Source organism: Mustelus asterias, chromosome 6 (genome assembly GCF_964213995.1).
Source record: "Mustelus asterias chromosome 6, sMusAst1.hap1.1, whole genome shotgun sequence".
NCBI lineage: Eukaryota > Metazoa > Chordata > Chondrichthyes > Carcharhiniformes > Triakidae > Mustelus > Mustelus asterias.
Window position 1 is genome coordinate 89,644,009 of NC_135806.1, and position 26,284 is coordinate 89,670,292.

Consider the following 26,284-nt stretch of genomic DNA (forward strand, 5'->3'; position numbering starts at 1 on the left):
ATTCAAATTTATTGGGCAAAAAAACCTTCCCAGGCCTCTCCGTGGCCTACTTCCGGTTTCCTGTTTAACTGAAAAAAAAAACTCCGCTAAAAAGTAAGGTTAAAAAATCAATCTCTCTTACCCTCAGCACTCCTGACACGAATCGCTCCCTCTCTGCTTGCTCCGGTGGAACAATGAGGTCGTTCCTCTAAGGTAAGTAACTTTTTAAAAAAAACCTTCCCTCACAACCTCACACTTTCCCACATTGTATTCCATCTGCCACTTCTTTGCCCACTAGCCTGTCCAAGTCATTCTGCAGCCTCCCTGCTTCCTCAACACTACCTGCCCCTCTACATATCTTTGTATCATCCGCAAATTTAGCAACCATGCCTTCAGTTCCATCTTCCAGATCATTAATGTATATAGTGAAAAGTTGTGGTCCCAACACTGACCCTGTGGAACACCACTAGTCACCAGTTGCCATCCTAAAAAGGACTCCTTATTCCCACTCTCTGCCTTCTGTCTGTTAGCCAATCTTCTATCCATGCCAGTACCTTGCCTCTAACACCATTGGCTCTTAGCTCATTTAGCAGCCTCCTGCAAGGCACCTTATCAAATGGTTTCTGGAAATCCAAATAAATCACGTCCACTGGCTCTCCTTTGTCTAACTTCTTCGCTATCTCCTCAAAGAATTCTAACATATTTGTCAGAGATGACGTCCCTTTGACGAAGTCGTGCTGACTCAGCTCTATTTTACCATATTTCAAAGTATTCTGCAATTTCATCCTTAATAATGGACTCCAAGATCTTACCCGCGACCAAGGTCAGGCTAACTGGCCTATACTTTCCCACCTTCTGCTTTCCTCTGTTCTTAAGCAGGGGCGTTACAGTAGCCTTCTTCCAGTCATCTGGGACCTTCCCTGACTCCAGTGATTCCTGAATGCCACCAATGCCTCCATAACCTCCTCAGCTATCGCCTTCAGAACCCTGGGGTGTAGTGCACTTGGTCCAGGTGATTTATCCACCTTTCAGCTTCCCTAGCACCTCTCCTTAGTGATGGTCACTACATTTACTTTTGCCCCCTGACTCTCTTGAAGTTCTGGCATGTTACTGGTGTCTTCCACCATGAAGACTGATACAAAGTACCAGCATCATCATTCAACAGGTAATGCCTTGTGTTAGTTTCATTCATGTATTTAATTGCTTTGAAACAAAATCAAATTCAGACAAATCAGTAGAGTATCGAATTTTAGTGGCAGGAATGCCAAAAAATGCTCGATAAACTAAAAAATACCATCTCTTGTAACTGGGAAGGCAATTAATAAAACATTATCATGAGTATCTTACAGGAGTAAATGCAACTATTTTTCCCCACTCAAAATTAATTTTCTAAGTGTACACGATGCAGTAAAAACTTGAGTCAAACATTTTTGGTGATTGTATGTGATAAGAGCAACAAGGTAGGTAGTGGCTATTACTTTTTAATATTTAAATTTCTGTATTAATGGCCTCCAATGAACAACTTTATAAATTATAACTTATCTTACACATCCATATACACAATCAAAACCAGTGAAAAATTGTTATCTGTAGGCACTGTTTAATGAGGACTTTGTATTGGTTCTGAATGCTTACTAGCATAAAGAATTGAGTTAGGGAAAGATTAATAGACGAGTTTGATATGTACATTCATAAAGAAAGTAACAGAGACCTTCTGGGAAATTTTATGGTCCTTCCTGCTGACTAGATATTCCAGTCCCTGTCGCAGCCATAAGAATTTGCCCCTTGGGACGGGTGTGAGGGTAGCGATATCATAGATATGGTCATAATACATGCACTGTAAAAGCAGGAGGCTTCACAGACCAAGTTGTTTTTCATTATCAACTCTCTCATATTCTAATGCTTTTTTTGTCCATCAATCCCCTAAACTGAGATACTAAATGTGAATTGGCCATGCTAAATTCTCCCTCAGTGAAACCGAACAGGCGCTGGAGTGTGGCAACTAGGGGATTTTCACAGTAACTTCATTGCAGTGTGAATGTAAGCCAACTTGTGACTAATAAATAAACTTAAAATTTTGAAAATTTGTACTGATATAAGTGGGTGAAGATCCTAGCATTGGTGAAAAAATAAACTTCAAAAGAAAGCACCAATACTTTTATGATGCATGAGAGGTTAAATTACACCATGAGACAAATAGGACTTTTAGATTCTTGGTGTACAAAATATAGATATATAACCTATATTTAATTATTGATGTATGCAACACAGATTTATAGCTTTAATTCGTAAGAGGTAAAGCATAACTAGAGATTTACCGTGAAAATAATTAGTTAATATACAAAGAATTTCTGCTATTCCTTTGTTCCAACATTTGTGCAAATTTGTTCCCGTTTTTAAGACAGAATCAAAGTATTGAAATAGGCCTGATTTTCACGCATTTCTATGCAAAGTACCTCCAAAGATGAATGCAAAATGGGTTAAAAGCTATGCAATAATTAGTTCAGATTTACAGTAACACTTATTACATGATGATTTTTAAAAAATAAAGAATTTTAACCCTCGCAGACTGTAACTCGCACAGAACAAGAACCATTTCCGCATACAACACAAAAATGGTTAGGTGTGATATGTATTTAAATGAGGAGAAAAGGTTTAGAGGAAAGAAAGGGAAAATAAATCATTCTGCAATCCCATGGAACCCATTTCCAAGATATGTGACTAATTGGAGGATAGGGAAGACAAATGGTATTAAAAGTTTGCATCCAACATTACAAATAAAGAGGGATGAAGCAAAGGATAATCTTTGCAGGAGAGGGGATAAAAAGCAAACATACCATTGGTTGGGTGTCGAGCAAATGAGATAGAAAATCTTTTTACAGCAGAACTGCGTGTGGCGTCTGAGAAAGAGAAAAACAGGTACCTGAAATTTATAACAGCTAGCAGAACAGGGTTTTTAAGAAAAAGGATTAAAGGTAGGCTGCATGCAGGATTGTTTAGAGGGAAAAAAATAATCCAGCGGGAGTAAAAGTGTCAGCTGTTACAGATCGCCTGGCTAATATTGATTTAGTGCATATTATAATTTAATATTATGCACATTAAAGTAACAAACTGCCAAGTTCAACAGATTAAAGCAGTTAGTGATATAAAGGGAACATTTTGCCATTTGGCCAAGTTTCTTAGAAACTCTTTTCATGTCACCATTAGCAGAAGCATGGATTTACTACCTAATCCAATAAATTGGTCTTGCTTTCTAACCTCACCTAATCAAATCCTTCACCACTGTTTTTTGAACTTTACAAGTTATTGCTGGAATGCAATTTTTTAGTTAACATATTGCAAAAACTATTACTGAAAGTCAAGGTAATATTTAATACAATGTTATAGTGATGTCATGTACTAAATTTCAACTGGTCTGCAGTTATTTGTGCTAATGCCAAGAAAGAAGTGGACAGCATAAGAATAAAAACTAGTAACATTTTAAAGCTAAGATGTATATTTGTGTCTAGTGTATATTAAATATTTCTGTGCAAAAACGGCGCGTGTAGCACTGATTCACAATCCATATATAGTACATACTTTGTTCAGGCTGGTCCTTTAGGCTATCATGTTTTGGAAAGGGAGAAATAGAATTTGGCTATTCTCATCATAGAATTCCACTATTTCTCAAAAAGCGGCTACAGATTTGTCTGTGGTGGTGTGTGCACATACCATCAAAGCAGCCAGATGATGTCAGCTTTTTACGATGCACACGAGCATAATCCTGTAGGTTAGGCGCACTCGAGGAACCCCCAAGCACAGTACTGCTTAACAGGCCTGCACAATGAGACCCTAATGGGAGTTAGAGAAAACACATACAAACCGGGTGTTCTTTGTTCCAGAAGAGGGATACATGCAGCATGCCTTAAAATTATGACAATATCAATATCTACTGTTATTAGTAGGGAAATACATCAACTATTAGACAATCCTTTATGCAGACACATCAGTTCATAAGGTACAAAGCTAAGACCTTCAGATACTGAACAGTTAAATGATTTCATCATTTAAAAAGCTCTGTGTAATAGTTTAGGTTATTCATGCAAAACATTCCTGTCCTTTCTCCCCCTCCATTCCCCTATAGAGTTGTCTAAAAAGTAGTAGCTCACAAAGTAAATTCACCAAATAATTGATCAATCACCCTTTAAAATACTCATGTTCCTGCAAAAAGATTGGGGCTAAATTCCATTCACATTTTTTATGTAGGTAATGCACTGAATACTTCAGATTTACTTGCAGAAATTTTTAAAAATATACCATCTTTAATGTAAAATCTGAGTGCTCAAAATAGGAAATTCAAATGTTTTATATTTTACATAAATCACAAGAAATACGCCTAAACCATACTGTATTCCCATATGCATGCTAATTGTCCTAATATTAATCTAATCAACAATTTTGTTTGTCATTATGGCCATTTACAAATTAAAATACAACAACTGTCAGCTCCTCTTCAAATAATGTTTCCAAATATATAAATATTGGATGACCTTATTACTGAATCTGTATGAAAGAGAGAAAAATAAAGCAAGATCTTACAGCAAATATCGGTTTGGTAAGAAGCCAAGGCTTGTTAAATTAATTTGCTGCATACCCATGCTTTATATGAGTGACTTCAAAATTCAATCAAGGCATTAGATTACTCACGTGGTGGTTGAATCTTTCAAATGAGAGTTTTTTTTTTAAAATTCAGCATGTTGTTTTATACATCTGAAACTTCAGAAACATTTCAATTCTATATTCATAATTTGCATGGGACTTTTTTTGAATCCCAAAGTAAACCCCAAAAGCCATCACTAAACAATAAATAAAACACCAACATGTTTTTCCTTTGATACCTTCTAACACCTGCACAATTCAATTCTAAATACGAATCATTTCCTTATAATAAAATAGAACCAGAATTGGTAGAAATTATTATTTAGCAGTTGGCTGTACAAATTCAGCACTTACCATGTCCAGTGTTTTTCTGCTCTGTGTTGTACCTTCCAACTCGCAAAAGGGGACTGTTTTCCGTAAGAATCTGCACAGTAATAGTGAACAATGTTTTGAATATTCAAATTATTGAAAAGCAAAAGAACAAAAATCAGTTTTTATACTAAACCCTGTTTCAGACAATCAAGTGTTAATAAGCTGCATGATTAATGTTAGTGGAAACATATAAATGGAGACAATGATAGATCATGCAAAATCCTTTAGCCAGAAATGAGTCCATTCCACCTACAATGTCCTTGCAATGGGATGAACATAGCAAACATCAGATTAACACAGTGGTAAAATAAACTTGTGGGGAAAATATCAATTTACAACAACATACAGGTACCACTATAGAGCTTCATCAGTTAATTATACTGTCTCAATACAGACAAAACACAGATAATTGTGTTTGACAGAATACATCTTTACTCCATGCAACAACAAGTGCTTTTTAGACACTGCACATTCCTGATTAGTGTCTCACGTTGCAGTACCTCTTTTCATTTAAATTGTATTTTATTTTTGGGGTCCCTGCACGTAAACAGTTTTCATTCTTCAAATTACTGCACCATATACTTTCTCCATCACTGAAACTAATTTCCTCCCATGTGGCTTGATTCTCCTGAAAGAAATGTCTGCAATCTGAAGTGCGAGCATCTATCATGGCCCTCGCCATTAGCCAATGGGAACAGTATTCGCCATAAAAGGTTTAATTATCACTTTTTATGTGGATAAATGTGTGGTTACTTACACTAGAACAGAAAATATTTGCACATGACAAGATGTTATTTTCAAATTTGGATACAGGAATTGGAATAATTACTATCTGCTTACTCAAAATAACAACACATTGGGATGCATCCATTGCATTGGCTTTTGGCCAAGATGAAACAATTGATTCTAACTTTTTGTTAGCAAAAAGTCAGATTACATTGGATAAAGAACAATTTTCCACTCTGTACTTCAAATATTATTACATTGTAGAAAGTTCAGAGTAATGACACCCACATGATAGCATATTCCATATGGTGTGGTATTATTCCATGTAGTGCGGTATTAAATCACACAGATCAGAAAGTTCCTGAGTTGCAGCTCTAGCCAAAAATGAACTCAATCATTTGAAGTTATCAGGGAGAAAGCTAATATCAAGTTAAGTCAGGCAAGTTCTTGTTACTTAATGTTTTGCAGAGACTTTTTGCATATGGACAGGAGTTTGTTCTGTTATGGTACACTCAATTAGCTGCAAGCATTTACTATTCCGGTCCACTTATGGCGAAATTTGGTTAAGTCACCAAACCTTTGCTTGCAAGTGTGGAACCTGATGCCAACTAAAATTACCATCTCAAAAGAGGAGAAAATTATAATTAAAAAGTGAAATTCACTGAACTGAATTGTTTTCATTGAGGAAAGATGACTGCAAGGTGGTCAAGTCACTCACAATCCTGACTTGGAAACATATCGCCGTTCCTTCATTGTCATTGGGTCAAACTCCTGGAACTCCCTCCCTAACAGTACCGTCAGCATACCTATATCAGAGGGATTGCAGCGGTTCGAGGAGGCAGCTCAGCACCATTCTTCGCAAGGTCAAGTAGGGATGGCCAATATCGCCTAGCTAGTGACACCCCACATCTCAAATGTTTTTTTTAAAATGGACCTGATCCAAGTTGCTAAAATATTGAGGAATTAATCATTTAGATGCAAGCAGGTTTTTGATTTGGATTATAAATACAGAACTGAATGGCATGGATACAAAGCTAAAACTGGATTTGAGTTTTGAGAGTTATGATCCTCCCACATGTACAGAATAATGGGTATGTGCAACAGATTTCCACATAAAAGACCTATTATGTTAATAATACCTGTAAAAGAGCTGAACATATCTGGTTCAAAGCAAGTTTCAAGTTTAAAAGGATAAGAACAGATGATCGAGGGCTGGGAGGAACATAATAGTTCCCGAGATGCTGGGGCACCAAAGGCATCTGTTCAAGGATGCATATGTAGGGTGTAAGGTCAAATAAATAAGTCGAGTTTTGCTTATCTTTGTCTGATAGAATAAGAAAGAGTCTCAATAAGTTTTAAATTATTATTAGGAGATTAAATGAGCTGGATAAAGTTCATAGCACGATTAGATGGTATGTAATCTTTGGAAGGAACAGGCTTGATGGTCCCATTTGTCTTCTGGCATTCACATTTTTATGTTAGGTGAGAATGACAGTACAAGATTTTCCCACTTGCTGATTTGTAATCTTTGATTGTCTAAAATGTTTTTGAGCAATGCTAAATTGCAGAATTTCAAAAGGATGGGGTTCTGAGACTAAAATACATCATCTTCGACCAAAGAGTACCTTATGCTGCAAAGGCTGGCCTACTAGTCAATTTTTACAGTGTATTTATTTAAAACAGACCATTTAGTGAGCTGCATCTAATTTGGGAATAAAAGAGTTCTGATTCAGGGTGTAACTTTAACCTAATTCATCAGGCAGGAAACCCGCTTGGATCGTTTGAAATGCCTGGCATCACCAATTGTTACCTTCATCCACTTCAGGAAAATGAAATCAGTGGGTGTGAAACCAGCAATGTAATTGGTCCTGTTTGTTTCCTGATGGATGGGTTAGGTTAAAATTAGTTGCAATGTTTTCAAATATTCCCAACAATGAAATTGGTACTGCAACATTCAAGTTAATAGAGAACAGCCCTGCCACACTTCTGTAAAGAATAGAATAAAGAAATGCAAGAGCAGCAACCATTCTGGCGTGGATAAGCATCAAAACAGCAAAATATAATTTAATCTGCATGTTTTACAAATACAACACTTCTAGAGTCAAATCATCTCTGAATAAAATAGGATAACCATTTATGCCAACTGTGTCCACTAAATTTTCCATTTATAAATCTCGTGTTAATTGTTTTATAATCATAGAGCTCAATGTTAAAATTAATAACAGGGGCTTTTAAGACAGACTTGAGGAATTACTGTGAATGTTTGACCAGTGAAAATGGCGATTTTCATAAAAATGAAGGAAAATTGAAAAACCTGTTGCCATGAGCCAAAAATACTTGATGTGAAAGCCAATGATTTGGGGGAGACAGGGGAAGAAGTGATTTGTTCCCCTGATCTGCGTCTTCGACGCCCAGCACCCACACCACTAGTGTAATGCATCCAGGTACCACTACACTCTGGGCTAGACAGACTCAGGGGGCTCTCTTCCTGGAAGTGAGAAAAGGGGGCAAAAACAACAGCAAAGCATGCAAAGTTAGACACATTTAAAACAAAGGAATCAATAATAGCACTACTACTTGTGTATCATAAGCTATTATGCATTTATTATAACAGTAGCATCTGACAACCCCATGGTATAAAATGAAGGATCAGCTAAATTTTTTAATATTAAAAAATATAAAAAAGTACCCTATTGACATGCATACAGACCATACTGTGTTTTCTTAATTAATCCATTTAGAGATGCAGGCCTGATGAGAGCCGTTTTGTTTTCTTTCAGGGACAGGATGGAGGTTTCCACTTTGCAGTGGAGCCAGTGTGCATATCAATACGGTAATCAAATATTTAATTCAAAAGTTAGAGATACAAAATATAAAGCCAAGGTTTAAGAGATTTATGATCCAGATGAACCTAAAAGCAGCAACATGATTGAGATAAAAGAAACACCCAATGTAATTAAAATTTGCAGTACATAATTAATATAATTGCTTCTACTATCATCTGCAATTCATTTCAAGTTTACAATCCAAAAATAAAAATAAAAAGATCAATTCAAGCTGTTCATCTCCCCTGTAGTTATACTCTGATTCTAGCATGATGCTCAGATATTATGTACATCAGGGATGCCCAACCTTTGAAGCAGGAAGCCAGTTCAATATATTGCAACCTATGAATGGTTGCACAGACTGCCTCAATGCGAAGCACAGCTTGAAACTGAAGCCCTATGTTCCATCAGGCATTGGTGTAATCCAGACAATGAAGTAATCAGAAAGAAAGAGAGGCAGAAAAAGAGACAAAGAAAAAAAATTCATCACACACCGAGAAACAGGACCAACTAGAGTCAGAAGCCTGGGAAAATTAATAATAGTGAGTGGAGGCCCAGTAAGGGAATTGAAAAATAAGCCTTCTTTCACTGAATGCCTATTTGATCCAAACATCCCATCACTGGTGTGCATAGGTAGCCAAGAGCACAGTGCATGGAGGAACCTCTTTAGAAAAAGGAATTACAGCTTACAATTGTGCAAGGGCACAGCATGCCAGAAGTAAAGGTCAATGGTACAGATTCAGTCTGTAAGCCACAGGTTGGACACCCATGATGAACATCCAGTATACAAGCACAATACTGTGGATACTGGAATCTGTAACAAAAACAGAAAATGCTGGAAAATCTCAGCAGGTCTAACAGCATCTGTGGGGAGAGAATAGAGCCAGTGTTTTGAGTCTAGATAACCCTTCATCAATTCTGACAACAGATGCTGTCAGACCTGCTGAGATTTTCTAGCATTTTCTGTTTTTGATGCACATCCATTACATGTCTTCTTTAATCTCAACACTGTAGATTTATAATATATACAATGCACCAATTATGAAATTCTGTTTGCTGATCAAATATAAGTTTAATAAAACAAGGAACTGTGCAACCTGAAAAAAATGTGCTTTAATAATCAATAATAAAGAAGGAAATTAAGATGCAAGAACATAATAAAGGGGGGAAAAAAAGCACCAAGGCAAATATTAAGCCAGGTGATAACATAATATCATGGAGTTTTAAATTCAAATAACTGTAAGGCTAGATGAATATTTTAAACTTGTAAATGTTTGTGACAAGCATATTTCATTACAATATACAATGAGATAAGAATAATAGATAAATTATTTCATGAAAGATGGACTTTTATGGACTCTTATTTAAATGGTAAAAAATTGCAGCATGCTGCTGTGAGAAGGACCTGGATGTCCTTGTGCATGAATCACAAAAAGTTGGTTTGCAGGTGCAGCAGGTAATTAAGAAGGCAAATGGAATTTTGTCCTTCGTTGCTCGAGGGATGGAGTTTAAAAACAGGGAGGTTATGTTGCAGCTGTATAAGGTGCTGTTGAGGCCACACCTGGAGTACTGTGAACAGTTTTGGTCTCCTTACTTGAGAAAGGCACTGGAGGGGGTGCAGAGGAGATTCACTAGGTTGATTCCAGAGTTGAGGGGGTTGGCTTATGAGGAGAGACTGAGTAGACGGGGCTACTCTCATTGGAATTCAAAAGAATGAGGGGAGATTTTATAGAAACATATAAGATTATGAAGGGAATAGATAAAATAGAAGCAGGGAAGTTGTTTCCATTAGCAGGTGAAACGAGAACTAGGGGGCTTGACCTCAAAATAAGGGGGAGCAGATTTAGGACTCAATTGAGGAGGAACTTCTTCACCCAAAGGGTTGTGAATCTGTGGAATTCCCTGCCCAGTGAAGCAGTTGAGGCTACCTTTTTGAATGTTTTTAAGGCAAGGAGATACATTTTTGAACAGTAAAGGAATTAAGGGCGGGTAAGTGGAGCGAGTCCACGAAAAGATCAGCCATGATCTTGTTGAATGGCAGAGTAGGCCTCGAGGGGCCTGATGGCCTACTCCTGCTCCCAGTTCTTATGTTAAGATCAAAATTACTCATTATGTTAGAACTCCTAGATAACTGAGCAACTCGGGAGCACTTTTTCATGTTCAACAACTCGGCATTTATGTGCTACTTCCTGATTTAAATTCAAATCACAAATCTCACAGATTAGGTTCAATTTATGCCCATTTTCTTAGCAAATTAAACTTTCCTTGTGAAAAGCCTACTTCACTCCAACTGATCAAAATTGACCCACTATAAAAACTGGAACTGGAGTCAAAGAATGTGCTTACTCTGGTAAGAAAGTTGCCTTGAAAGGTAGACAACTGCAACTCTCTGAACAGTAGCATGAATAGGGCCTGCAGTGCTAGAATGGTACAGAGGCGTGGCGGGACCGCTGACAGCGAGAGGTGGGGCAGGGCCGTTGTCAGCGAGAGAGAGAGGGGAGGGGGCCATTAACAGCGAGCTATTCTGAAAATAGCGCGAGAAGTGTAATTGTCACAATGCGAGAACATACACTGCTTGGTTGGATTTGCTCCTTTATCTTTCAAATGTGTGCAATTTATTAAGGATTTATTGGTAGCATTAAGGTCTACTAGGAGCAGTAAAGGTTATTAGGAGTAATAGAGTTTAAGTATAAATTAGTTAAGGAAAAGTAATTAATTAACCCACATATAATAGATGGTAGGGCCAGCGATGTGTTGTGACTGCAGAATGTGGGTGCTCCTGGGCACAAGAGTGGTTCAGGGCAAAAATGTATGCAATAAGTGCTTGCAGCTTGAGGACCTTTGGTTCAGAGTCACTGAGCTGACAGCAGAGCTGCAGACACTGATGCATCAAGGAATGAGAAGGGTACCTGGACATTTTATTCCAGGGGGTGGTCACAGCTCTTGGGACAGAAATTTAGAGTTGGTCAATGGACCAGAACAGGAAGGTGTGACTGCAAGTCAGGCAGGTCTGGGGACCTAGCATGTGGTGATGGGAAAACCTCAGCCCTTGCCTTTTCAAACACGCTACCTGTGTGGATGAGAAGGACTACAAGGTGGATGAGTGAACTGACCATGGCACCAAGTTAAGGATGCTTTCAAGTTGACGGAGCGAAGATGAATGTACTAGTGATAGGCAACAATGTAGTAGGTGGATACTGTTCTCTGCAGCGGTGACAGGGAGCTCCAAAGGTTGTGTTGCCTGCCCAGTGCTAGGGTTAAGGACATCTCCTCATGGCTGAAGAGAAACATGGGTGTGGGAGGGGGAATGATCCTGTTGTCATGGGAACCAACGACATAGCAGAACATAATTCCTGGATCTACCCAAGAGAATTTGAGGAGTTTGATGTCCTGCATTTTAATTTGGATCCTAAGGTATTTATCTCTGAATTGTTATCTGAACCACATGGCAACTGGCATAGGGTTAAACAGATTAGAGAATTAAATGAGTAGCTCAAAGAGTAGTATGGATAGAAGTAGTTTTGATTCATGGGGCACTGGTATCAGTATGCAGGGAAGATTGAGATATTCCTTTGGGATGGACTCCACTTGAACTGAACTGAGACAGTATAGTGACGCGAGTAAAGGCAAGCAGAATAGGACAAAAAGGTACAGAGAATTCAACAAAAAAAATGTACATCATGTAAAATCATCACAGGGAAACAGGAGCACAGTGAAATTAAAGTTCTTTATCTGAATGCACGAAGCACCTGCAGCAAGGTAGATGAATTGGTGGCATAAATAGAGGTAAATGATTTAGATCCAATCGTCATTAGAGATATGGTTACAAGGTTGGGAAATAAATATTCCAGGATACACCATATTTTGGAAAGACAGATAGAATGTCAAAAGAGGTGGGAGCCTTTATTATAAAGGATGACAAAAGGACATGAGTGAGAAAGAATCTGGCCTCTGAAGACGCTAGTCGAATTGGTAGGGAAGGAAATTAGGAATCGCAAGCGTCAAAACACTGGTGGGGAGTAGGTTATAGGCCGCCTAATAGTAGTTATACCATTGGGAAGAGCATTAAACAAGAAAATAATAATGGAAATGTAACAATTGTGGGATACTTCAATCTTCATACAAAATGGACAATCAAATTGGCAAGGAAAGGTCTAGAAGATGCCATTTTCTCCTGACAGTTTTGCGAGCAGTACGCAGTGCAACCGACGCGAGATCAAGCTGTCTTAGCTCTAACATTGTATAATGAAGCAGGGTTAATCAACAATGTCATTCATTGTAAAAGATCCACTGGAATATAGTGACCACAATACCATTCATTTTCATGTTAAGTTTGAAAGTGACACATTCCAACCACAAACAAAAATCTTAAACATAAACAAAGCCAATTGCATAGAGTGGAGAAATGGCTACGGTTAATTGTCTAACTAGACTAAAAGTAATAGAGGTAAATGAACAGTGGTAAACATTTAAAGAAACAATTCAAAATGTTCAAAAAAAATACATTGCATTGAAGAACAAAAATTCAGTAAGAAGGGCCCATGCGTAGTTCACGCAAAAGGTTAACAATAGTATTAGATGAAAAGAAGAGGCCAACAAATGTTGCAAAAAGCTGTAGCAAGTCTTAGGATTAGGAGTATTTTAGAAACCAGCAAAATGCCAAAGTGTTGATAAAAAGGGAAAAAATAGAATGAGAGTAAACTAGCCAGCAATCTGTTTCAAATAAGTATATGAAAAAGAGTAACTAAACTAAACGTTGGCCCCTTAGAAGCAGTGAATAGAGGAATTATCATGAAGAACAAGGAAATGGCAGAGGCATTGAATAAAAATGTGTCTGTCTTCACAACAGAAGACAGAAGTTCTAAACCAGAAATAGTGCAAAAGATAAGACTGAAGCATTTTCAGCCAGAAGTGCTGAGTGGATCATCTATCTTGGCCTCCTTCCAAGTTACCCAGCATCACAGATGCCAGTCTGCAGCCAATTCAATTCATTCCACATCATGAAATGGCTGAAAACATTGGAAGTTATAACAGCTACAGGCCTTGGCAGCATTCCAGCATCAGCACTGAAGATGTGCACTCCAGAACGAGCCATGCCCTTAGCCAAGCAATTCTCATACAGATACAACATCAGCACCCACCTGGCAAAATGGAAAATTGTCCAGTTATGTCCTATCCACAAAAAAATCTAACCTGGCCAATAATCAGTTTGCTCTCGATAAAAGCAAAGTGATGGAAGGGGTCGTGAACAGTCCGATCAAGCGTCACTTGCTTAGCAATGACCTGCTCACTGATTCAGTCATAGACAAAAGAGCTGAATATCAGAGGTGAGATGAAAGTGACTGCCCTTGACATCAAAGCAGCATTTGACTAAGTATGGCATCAAGGAACTGGAGCAAAACTGAAGTCAATTGGAATGGGGAGGGGAGGTGGAATATCGCCAATGGTTAGAGTCTTACCAAGCATTAAGGAAGATGCTTCATCAATAACCTTCCCTTCATCATAAGGTCAGAAGTGGGGATGCTTGCTGATGATTGCACAATGTTCAGCACCATTCGCGACTCCTCAGATACTGAAGCAGTCTATGTCCAAATGCAGCAAGATCTGGTCAATATCCAGGTTTGGGCTGACAAGTGACAAGTAACATTCATGCCACACAAGTGCCAGGCAATGACCATCTTCAACGAGAGAGATTGCAATCATCTCCTGACATTCAATGGCATTACCATCACTGAATTCTCACCATCAACATCTTCGAGGTTACAACTGACCAGAAACTGGACTGAACCAGCCATATAAATAATGTGGCTACAAGAACAGGCCAGAGGCTGGGAATTCCACAGGGACTAACTCACCTTCTGGCTTCCCAAAGCCTGCCCACCACCTACAAGGCAGACATGAGGAGTGTGATGGAATACTCTCCAATTGCTTGGATTAGAGCAGCTCCAACAACACTCAAGAATCTTGACACCATCTAGGACAAAATAGCCCACTTAATTGGTCCCCATCTGATACCTTAAACATTCAGTCCCTCCATCAGTGACGTACAGATGTAGCCGTGTGCACCAGCTACAAGATGTGCTGCTGTAACTCACCAAGGATACTCTGACAACACATTCCTGACCTGTAACAGCTGCAAGGATAAGGGCAGTAGGTGCACAACCTGCAAGTTCCCCTCCAATTCAAACACCATCCTGATTTCACGGTCACTGGGTCAAATGCTGGAACTCCCATCCTAACAGCACTGTAGATGTTCCTACAACACGGACTGCAGTGGCTTAAGAAGGCAATACACCACCACCTTCTCAAGGGCAAATAGGGCTGGGCAATAAATGCTGGCTTAGCAACCGACGCTCATATCCCATGAACAAATTTTAAAAATCTTGGGACTAAAAAGTGAGGAAATTAGGAAAAATCAATATCATGCAAACATACAACTTAGTTGCAGGAGTAAGCGACTCAGCTCCTCCAGTTTGCTATTGGAGAAATATCAGGGACTAAAATCCGATAAATCCCTGGGACTGGATAGCCTATCCACCAGGTTCTAAAAGAGATAACTGCAGAGACACTGGATGTGCTAGCTATGAATTTCTATCTTTAGATTCAGGTCTGGTCCCACTAGATTGAAAGTTGGCAAATGTTACACTGCTTTTCAAGAAAAGGAAGGAAAAATAAAGCAGTGGACTACAGACCAGTTAGTGTAATTCAGTTGTTGGGAAAATTATGAAAATCATTAAGTCTGAAAAATGCTCCCAGAAAAACATATGATTAGAACAAGTAAACATGGTTCAACTAAAGGGAAATCCTGTTTGACAAGTTTGAAATTTTTTGAGGTAGATAAAAGGGAACTAGTAGATGTGTACCTAGATTTTGGCATTCGATAATTTGTTGCACAAACATTTAATAGACAAAATAAGGGCTCATGGAGTTGGGGTTAGTATGGTCGCATGGATAGAGAAAAGGTTAATGGGCAAAAACCAAGGACATAAAGGGGGCTTTTTCAAGTTGGCAGTGAGTGAATAGTGGTATGTCACAAAGATCAATGCTGGGACATCAGCTATTTACAATCTATATTAATAACTTAGAATCCCTACAGTGCAGAAGGAGGCCATTTGGCCCATTGAGCCTACAACCAACAACAATCCCACCGAGATCCTATCCCCAAAACCCCATGTATTTACCCTAATCCCCCTAATGCACACAGCTTGGGGCAATTTATCATGATCAATCCATGTAACCTGTGCATCTTTGGAGTGTGGGAGGAAACCCACACAGACACAGGGAGAACATGCAAACTCCACACAGTCACCCGAGGCTGGAAATGAACCCAGGTTCCTGGTGCTATGAGGCAGCAGTGCTAACCACTGTGCCGCCATGCCACCCGAAGGTAAAGTCGCCATGCCACCCGAAGGTAAAGTCGCCATAGTCCCAGGTGACCACAGACTACTCATTCCTTTGAGGGGGAGAGCTGACTGGTGGTGATTTTAACCTCAGAATCATTACGCCTCGGTGAGGGGCAAGTTTGAGAAGGTGGGTCTTCATAAAAAACCTCAGCTGGTACGGGAAATGAACCCACATTGTTGGTATTATTCTGCATCACCAACCAGCCAACCGAGTTAAACCAACCCCAACTTAGATGAGAAGCCAGAGAGCAATGTATCTAAGTTTGTTGATGATACCAAATTAGGTTGAAAGGTAAGCTGTGCATAAGACACAGAGGGCAGAATTCATCCAGAAAAATGAGTGTGTCATTTTGGGTGAGTAAACCGGTGTTATTTACATCAGCATGTCTGGCACAAATCAGATGGCAATTTTCCCCACACAGTCACTTTTTCGGAGTGGGTAAGTTTTGCACTGGTTCTGAGGGGGGAGGGGCCTAAACATGCCGGCAACCCTGACTTCACAGACGGCGAGTGCCGTTTTTTTGGGGGCAATTTTTGAAGTGAAATTGAAAACCCTCTTCCCTTCCCAAATGGATATCGGTGACCCCCCCCATCCCCCTCATTGAGGGGATGTTTCCACATCCGCCTCCCCAACAAAGATCGCCAGCATCGGCCCATTGGGGCCCTCCCAATGGGTCCGCTTCATGACCCTCCCCCTCCTCAGGCCTCATCCCCTTGGGTACTGCCCAGCCATGTCCTGACCACCCAGGTGCTTCAATAGCCTCCGACTCCCCTGGTGTGGGCATCACATCTGGTCTCGTTTGTGATGGCTGGGCCAGTAGTGATTCTTGCTGCGCCAGAGAGTTGGAAAATTGCAGGAGCAGGGGCAATCCAGCCACAACATATTTAAATCCTTGTTTAAATATGCTAATCTGACTCCTGCCCAGGAGCAGTGGCTGAGATGATCGCAATGGGGTTTTGCGACGGTGCTGAACGCATTAAATCCCTCACCTGCGATTCTCTGGCCCCACTCCATTCTAATGTGTTCTGCACTAGGCACGATGCAGCCAGAAAATCATGGCCAGAGAGACTACAAATAAATATAGGTAAATTCAGTGAGTGGGCAACAAGATGGCAGGTGGTATATAATACAGGGAAATATGAAGTTACTCACTTTGGTCATAAGAATAAAAAGGCAGAATACTTTTCAAAATGAGAGACACCTGGAAGTGTTGATATTCAAAGGGACTTTGGTGTGCTGGTATAAGGAATGCAGGAAGTTGACATGCACATGCAGTTAAGAAGGCAATGGTATGTTGACCTTTAATGCAAGGGGACTCGAGTACAAGAATAAATAAGCCTGGCTACAGTTTCACAGGGTGAGACCACATCTGGAGTAATATGTGTAGTTTTGGTCTCCACATTTAGGAAAAGATGTACTTACATTGAAAGCGTTGCAGCAAAGAACAAAAGAACAAAGAACAATACAGCACAGGAACAGGCCCTTCGGCCCTCCAAGCCCGCGCCGCTCCCCGGTCCAGGATTGAATCCTGAATCCCCGCCCAATTTTCCAGCCTATCTACATACCAATATCCTATCCACCGAGCTGTCCCTCACAGCTACGATGCTTTGTTCATTACAACCTATTAACTCACCCCCACCCCCTATTCCAGACCATGTGATCCCCAGGGAGAGGCGAAAACCCAGAGTGAAAAACCCCAGGGCCAATATGGGGAAAAAAAAAATCTGGGAAATTCCTCTCCGACCCCCTGAGGCGATCGAAACGAGTCCAGGAGATCACAATGGCCCTGATCGGAAAATGCTTCCCAACCCTAGTCATTTCCACTTCCATGAACACCATATGAATTCCCTGCCCCCGAGACAGGTTCCCAACTATCCGCAGTCTCGCTCTGTACTGGCACCAGCAAGATGATCATAGAATGAAGCCTTGAAACGAGAAACAAGGAATAATTAGCCCGCGCCGCTCCCTGGTCCAAACTAGACCACTCTTTTGTATCCCTCCATTCCCACTCCGGTCATATAGCTGTCTAGATAAGTCTTAAACGTTCCTAGTGTGTCCGCCTCCACCACCTTGCCCGGCAACACATTCCAGGCCCCCACGACCCTCTGTGAAATATGTCCTTCTGATATCTGTGTTAAACCTCCCCCCCTTCAAAGAACAAAGAACAATACAGCACAGGAAACAGGCCTTCGGCCCTCCAAGCCTGTGCCGCTCCTTGGTCCAACTAGACCAATCGTTTGTATCCCTCCATTCCCAGGCTGCTCATGTGACTATCCAGGTAAGTCTTAAATGATGTCAGCGTGCCTGCCTCCACCATCCTACTTGGCAGCGCATTCCAGGCCCCCACCACCCTCTGTGTAAAAAACGTCCCTCTGATGTCTGAGTTATACTTCGCCCCTCTCAGCTTGAGCCCGTGACCCCTCGTGATCGTCACCTCCGACCTGGGAAAAAGCTTCCCACTGTTCACCCTATCTATACCCTTCATAATCTTGTATACCTCTATTAGATCTCCCCTCATTCTCCGTCTTTCCAAGGAGAACAACCCCAGTCTACCCAATCTCTCCTCATAGCTAAGACCCTCCATACCAGGCAACATCCTGGTAAACCTTCTCTGCACTCTCTCCAATGCCTCCACGTCCTTCTGGTAGTGCGGCGACCAGAACTGGACGCAGTACTCCAAATGCGGCCTAACCAGCGTTCTATACAGCTGCATCATCAGACTCCAGCTTTTATACTCTATACCCCGTCCTATAAAGGCAAGCATACCATATGCCTTCTTCACCACCTTCTCCACCTGTGTTGCCACCTTCAAGGATTTGTGGACTTGCACACCGAGGTCCCTCTGTGTTTCTATACTCCTGATGACTCTGCCATTTATTGCATAACTCCTCCCTACATTATTTCTTCCAAAATGCATCACTTCGCATTTATCCGGATTAAATTCCATCTGCCACCTCTCCGCCCAATTTTCCAGCCTATCTATATCCTGCTGTATTGCCCGACAATGCTCTTCGCTATCCGCAATTCCAGCCATCTTTGTGTCATCCGCAAACTTGCTGATTACACCAGTTACACCTTCTTCCAAATCATTTATATATATCACAAATAGCAGAGGTCCCAGTACAGAGCCCTGCGGAACACCACTGGTCACAGACCTCCAGCCGGAAAAAGACCCTTCGACCACTACCCTCTGTCTCCTATGGCCAAGCCAGTTCTCCACCCATCGAGCCACTTCTCCTTGTATCCCATGAGCCTTAACCTTCTTAACCAACCTGCCATGTGGGACTTTGTCAAATGCCTTACTGAAATCCATATAGACGACATCCACGGCCCTTCCTTCATCAACCGTTTTTGTCACTTCCTCAAAAAACTCCACCAAATTTGTAAGGCACGACCTCCCTCTTACAAAACCATGCTGTCTGTCACTAATGAGATTGTTCCATTCTAAATGCACATACATCCTGTCTCTAAGAATCCTCTCCAACAACTTCCCTACCACGGACGTCAAGCTCACCGGCCTATAATTTCCTGGGTTATCCCTGCTACCCTTCTTAAACAACGGGACCACATTCGCTATCCTCCAATCCTCAGGGACCTCACCCGTGTCCAAAGAAGCGACAAAGATTTCCGTCAGAGGCCCAGCAATTTCCTCTCTCGTCTCCCTGAGCAGTCGAGGATAGATGCCATCAGGCCCTGGGGCTTTGTCAGTTTTAATGTTCCCTAAAAAACCTAACACTTCCTCTCTCGTAATGGAGATTTTCTCTAACGGGTCAACACCTCCCTCCGAGACACTCCCGGTTAACACGCCCCTCTCCTTCGTGAATACCGATGCAAAGTATTCATTTAGGATCTCCCCTATTCCCTTGGGTTCTAAGCATAATTCCCCTCCTTTGTCCCTGAGAGGTCCGATTTTCTCCCTGACAACTCTTTTGTTCCTAACGTATGAATAGAATGCCTTAGGATTCTCCTTAATCCTGCCTGCCAAGAACATCTCGTGCCCTCTTTTTGCCCTTCTAACTCCCCGTTTGAGATCTTTCCTACTCTCTTTGTATTCCTCCAGAGCTCCATCTGTTTTCAGTTGCCTGGACTTAACGTACGCCTCCCTTTTCGTTTTAATCAGATCCTCAATTTCCCTGGTTATCCACGGCTCTCGAATCCTACCTTTCCTATCTTTCCTTTTTACAGGCACATGCCTATCCTGCAGCCTTATCAATAGTTCCTTAAAAGACTCCCACATGCCAGACGCGGACTTACCCTCGAACATCCTCTCCCAATCAACATCCACCAATTCCTGCCTAATCCGGCTATAGTCAGCCTTCCCCCAATTTAGCACCCTGCCCGTAGGACAGCACTCATCCTTGTCCATTACTATCCTAAAGTTAACAGAGTTGTGGTCACTATTTGCCACATGTTCCCCTACCGAAACTTTGACGACCTGACCGGGCTCATTTCCCAGAACTAGGTCCAGTATAGCCCCCTCTCTAGTCGGGCTATCTACATACTGTTCCAAAGAACCTTCCAGTACGCATTTTACAAATTCCTCCCCGTCCGGTCCCCCAGCTCTAAGCACTTTCCAGTCTGTGCCAGGGAAATTAAAGTCCCCCACTACAACAACCCTATGTTTTCTGCACCTATCCAGAATCTCCTGACATATCCTTTCCTCCACTTCCCGTGGGCTGTTGGGTGGTCTGTAGTACACCCCCAGCATAGTGACTGCACCCTTCCTGTTTCTGAGTTCCACCCACAGCGACTCAGTACATGACCCCTCTAAGTTGTCTACCCTCTGCACCGCGGTAATATGCTCCTTAACTAATATCGCTACTCCCCCACCTTTTTTAGCCCCTCCTCTGTCTCGCCTAAAACACTGATACCCCGGAATATTCAGCTGCCAGTCCTGTCCTTCTTTTAACCAAGTTTCCGTCACTGCAACCACATCCAAATTCCGCACAAGCATTAAGGCCCTAAGTTCGTCTGTTTTACCCGTTACACTCCTCGCATTGAAGCAGATGCACTCCAGACCTCCAGGCCCAGTCAGGTCCTCCTCCTCCAGAGTGCTCCTCTTCTTAGCTAGCCTTGCCCTGGCCCCCAGCTCGATCCCAGCCTCAGTATTTACTGACCTCCTGTTTTGTTCCCCACCCCCCTGCCACACTAGTTTAAATCCTGCCGAAACACTCGAGCAAAACTCCCAGCCAGGATATTTGCTCCCTTCCAGTTAAGGTGTAACCCATCCTTTCTGTACAGTTGCCATCCTGACTTGAAGATTTCCCAGTTATCTATGAATTTAAAACCCTCCCTCTTGCACCAGTCCTTTAGCCACGCGTTCAACTGTAGAATCTCCCTGTTCCGAGCCTCACTTGCACTAGGCACCGGGAGCAGTCCAGAGATTGCTACACTGGAGGTCTTACTTTTTAGCCTAGCACCCAACTCCCTGAATTTCTCTCGTATGACCCCCCTGCTCTTCCTACCTACATCATTTCCCCCAATGTGTACAATCACATCCGTTTGACTACCTTCCTTTTTAAATATGCTTCCTACCCTCTCGGAGACATCCAGTACCCCGGCACCAGGGAGGCAGACTACCATCCTGGATTCTCGTTCAGTCCCACAGAAGCGCCTGTCCGTGTCTCTAACTATTGCGTCCCCCACAACTATCGCTCTCCTAAACCCCTTCTTTCCCTTCCGGACCCCTGAGCCTGTCCCCGTGGAGGCGATCTGGTCCTCGTGGCTTACCCCTGGAGGGTCATCCCCCTCCACAGAATCCAAAACAATATACCTATTGTGGAGGGGGACAACCACAGGGGATCCCTCCACAGACTGCTCACTCCCTTCCCTTCTCCCATCTGTTGCCCATCCCTTTCTCTTATGGGAGACTGCCACTGGGGTGCTTTCTGGCACATCACCCTTCTGACTATTACCCCTCCTAACCGTGACCCACGTGTCTTCCTTCCGAGACCCTGGTGTCACTACCTGACTATAACTTTTATCTATGACTCTCTCATTTTCCCTAACTAAACTGAGTTCATCGAGCCTCAGCTCCAGCTCCCTTACACGATCCTTCAGGAGATGCAGTTCCACACATCTGGCACAGATATGGACTTCCGGGAGGCAAGTTGTCTCCAGGAACTCCCACATCCCACACCGAATGCAGTATACTGGCCTCCCACTCATACCAGCCATGTCCTTTTTAGTTTTGGGGATAAAACAAAAAGGGGGTGTAACCGAAGAAAAACAAACAAACAACCTTCCTCTCCGAAGCCCTGTGAGCCAAAGCCCTTTTAGCTCTCACTCTGTCCCCTGCTCACTCCACTGCCCGCTAACGACGCTGCCCGCTCAAAGGTGCGGCCTACTTTTAAACCCTCCAAAATCTTCCCAGGCTGCTGCTGGGCCTATTTCCTGTTTAGAAAAAAAAACCTCCGATTTTTTTCACTAATTGAACTGAAAAATAATTAAATAAATTAATTACTCTACTGCAGCCCGAGCAGCACTCCCACAGTGAGACACCAACTGTCACACTCTGAGGTGTGTGGTTTACACAGGTTTACAAAGGTTTACTAAGCAAAGGATGAGAGCGTTATCCTACGATGAGAAGCTGGGCTTATATTCTCTGGAGTATAGAAGAATGAGAAGAGATCTCATTGAAACCTACAACATTCTGAAGGGGTTTGATAGGGTAGATACTGAGAGATTGTTTCTATTGTTCAGGAAAGCCGAAACATGGGGGCACAATTTTAGGATACAGGGCTGTTAGTTTAGGACCAAGAAGAAATTTCCTCACTCAAAAAATTCTGAATCTTCGGAATTCTTTATCCCAGAGGGTTGTGGATGCTCCATTGTGAATAAATTTAAGGATGATATAGACGACCAGCACACACACAACGCAGACCTACCCCATGTGCTAAGGCAGCGCTCTCGAAATAGCTTCTTCCTGCAATCAGCTGCAATCAGTCAGAAGGTAGTATTGAAAGATGAGAGCCCGGAAGATAAACATTATCAAATAGTACTGCTCTTATGAGCCTTTTTTGTTCCACTTGGAATAATTTTACTTAATTACAGCTGGATTCTCAGAAAATATATATCTGAAAGTAGTTAAGAGCCACTTGAGCTTAAACAACAGACTCAGTAATGTTTGAGGACAGCTCATCCACTGTGCATCCATTAAACCTCACCACATAGGGTACAGTAGATAAATGACAAAGTTATTGAACAATCAAGCCAGACTTCTAGAGCTCAAATTTGAGCACAAGTTCTGGAATTTAACTCAATAAATTTGGTAATATGTGGACTGGCACCAGAAAAAATGTCTGCACAAAGCTGTAAAAATCCAACTGGTTCATTTATGCCCTTTAGGCAAGAGAACTGCTGCCTGCACCTGGTTTGTTCTACATACAATTCCAATCCCACACTACGTGGTTGACACACAACAAAGTGATGGACAATATAAACGGTCTTGCCATGCTATCCTTATCCCAAGAACGAATTTAGAAGCAATTACAAAAGACATTGGGAGGGTGGGAGAGATGTTTTAGTTAGGACATTGTGTAAAGAGTAATTTTGATTTCCTTGGAATTCAGTATCTTGGAATTCTAGAGAATAAATAGAATATCGCTGTACACATAATTCACAGAATCCCAACAGTGCAGAAAGAGGCTATTTGGCTCATCGACTCTCTGAAAGAGCATCTTACCCAGGGGCCCATCACTGCAACCGTGCGCATTTAGCATGGCCGATCCACCTAACCTACACATCTTTGGACTGTGGGAGGGTACCAGATCACCTAGAGGAAATGTGCAAACTCCCCACAGACATTCACCCAAGGCTGGAATTAAACCCAGGTCCCTGGCAGTTGTGCTTCCTAAGCTTTGAAACACTGCTATGCCAGTTTCCTTGGAAACTCTCAGGACTTTGATAAAACATTTTTGTTTAAATAGGTAATTTATAACAATTTGAACAAACAATAAAAATAATCAACTGGCTAAAACAAATTAACTCGCTAACTTCAAATTAAGAATTCATTTGTTAACATAGATAACAAATACTTCACCCTCTAATATAGTAAACATAATGAGATAAAACAGGAGTCAATGTCCATACAACTGTAAAAGCATTGCAATAAAGATGGGTGAAGGTGGTAGAATTGTAGGATAACATCGGGATGGCAGACAGCCTGATGAAATGGGTAGACAAATGGCAGATGAGATTTACGACAGAGATGAGACTTGATTTACACATGCAGAAACATGTGCAGGAACAGAAAAACTGGGGTGACAGAACAAATTGAGAAGGCCATTAAAAAGAAATACAGATCTCTGGCTTTATTCAGCCATTTATTCAAAGTCATGAAGACAGTCGGGGAGAGGGGTGGGACAATAGAGAGAGGGAGGAGAGAGGTGTGGGCAGTTCCTGGACTTCCTGCTGAAATTAACTCCAGGATATCTTTATCCAGTAAGTTTCCTGCCCCCTCGCTATGGCAAGATGGCTGTCTGTCAGGTAGGAAATGAACACCGCTCGACAATCACCAGGCAAGACTGTTCTCTTCCTGTGGGGGAGCACTTCAGCAGTCACGGGCATTCAGCCTTGGATCTTCAGGTAAGCGTTCTCCAAGGCGGCCTTCACAACACACGACAGCGCAGAGTCGCTGAGCAGAAACTGATAGCCAAGTTCCGCACACGAGGACGGCCTAAACCGGGATGTTGGATTTATGTCACATTATCAGTAACCCCCACAGCTTGCCTCCTGGACTTGTAGAATCTCACTAGCTGTTCTGTCTGGAGACAATACACATCTCTTTAACCTGTGTTGAATGCTCCCTCCACCCACATTGTCTGTACCTTTAAGACCTGGCTGGCTGTAGAGATTCGCATTCTAATTAGTATTCTGTAACTTGATTTCTGTGTCTGTGCACTGTGTGAGAGCAGATATCCACTCCATCTGACGAAGGAACAGTGCTCCGAAAGCTTATGGTATTTGCTACCAAATAAACCTGTTGGACTTTAACCTGGTGTTGTGAGACTTCTTACGGTAGGAAAGCAACCAGGGACCAATGTCAATCCATGGATTGCAGGGAGCCAGAAGAGTTGGAGATCAGCAGCAGTAGGGAAGTGGATATCATGGGAAGGGGGTTGTCACAATGGTGGTGGGGGTTGCGGGATGTGGGGGAAGTTGCAGAATGATATGCGTGCGGGAGGGGGGGGGGGGGTGTGTGTCAGCCCATCATGTGATATGGAAAAGGTAAGCTTGTTGGATCTGGAGGAAAAAACCTGTACTCCTGGCCCATGAGCAGTGCAGTAAATGGATCTGGTACCTCATGGATCTGGCCCTTCTTGTATCCTTTTACTTGCTGCGTGTCCAAACTGAGAAAACCAACTGCTGCCCAATGGCAGGAGTGTATACCACATACAAGATGCACTGCAGCAACTTGCCAAGGCATCCATAGCACTTCCATACCCACAACCTCTATCATCAAGGAGAGCAGGAAATGCATGGAAACACCACCACCTACAAGTTTTCCTTTCTGACTTGCAACAATGTAGCTGTTCCTTCACTCACTGTCAAAATCTTGGAACATTCTCCTTAACAGCACTGTGGGTTTGCTTACACCAAATGTATATCAAGATGGCAGCTCACCACTACTTGCTCAAAGGCAATCAGGGGTGGGATATAAATACTAGCCTTGTCAGAGACACTCATCCCAAGAAAGAAAAATAAGCTGGTCCAAATCCTTCAACAGAGGAAAACAAGGTGAAGGAATGGTCAATCCCTTGAACTGATCCTCCATAAATTTCAGTTGCTTCATCAATAGTGGAACAGATAGAAGCTTTGCAAAAATGATGCTGCCTTCCTTTGTTGATGAAATGGTACGTTTCAAAGAAGGATCCAAAGAAATGGGGGAAAATTACTTTACAAAACAGTTATAAGAAATATGTATAGATGGACTTCAAAATCCTTCAGTCTGTCAAGAAGAAAACTGTAATTTATATAAAGCAAGTACGCTGCAATACCATCATATCCAACAACGAAGTGAGGCATCACAAAGTCATTACTTCTGAAATAAAAAATTGTAAAGAAGAGACAATTGGTAAAAGATATAGAGAAGGGAAATAAATAAAAGATGAAACTTCTCCAATGGAAAGTGTGTTGAGAGATGCACTGTGCTGCACCATGCTTAAGGTTCTGGAATGCCTAACCAAACATGTGAAAGATCGACTAAGCCTTTGCAATCTCGCTTTTTTCCTTTTCAGTCAGGCACTGGTCCCATTCCAATTCAAATGGAGCCTGTCTTATCAGTAACAGCTTCAATTTGCCAATCTTAAAACTTATGAAGACTATGTGCAGTGAAGATA

General features: G+C 41.8%; 1 protein-coding gene across 15 annotated transcripts in view; it reads right to left on the bottom strand.

Annotated features, from left to right (window-relative positions):
• Nucleotides 1-26,284, bottom strand: part of ppip5k2 (diphosphoinositol pentakisphosphate kinase 2) — a 165,104-nt gene that overhangs the window by 25,815 nt on the left and 113,005 nt on the right. For 5 of the 15 annotated variants that reach the window (XM_078214712.1, XM_078214705.1, XM_078214708.1 and 2 more), the window contains 4 exons: nt 8,030-8,203; nt 4,972-5,041; nt 3,691-3,810; nt 2,817-2,879 (listed from right to left, as the gene is read on the bottom strand). In XM_078214712.1, the coding sequence (XP_078070838.1) occupies nt 2,817-2,879; nt 3,691-3,810; nt 4,972-5,041; nt 8,030-8,203 (427 nt within the window). Of the gene's footprint in view, nt 1-2,816; nt 2,880-3,690; nt 3,811-4,665; nt 4,735-4,971; nt 5,042-8,029; nt 8,204-26,284 lie in introns of those variants that run through there. The other 10 variants (XM_078214713.1, XM_078214716.1, XR_013498189.1 and 7 more) reach the window with 9 other exon arrangements.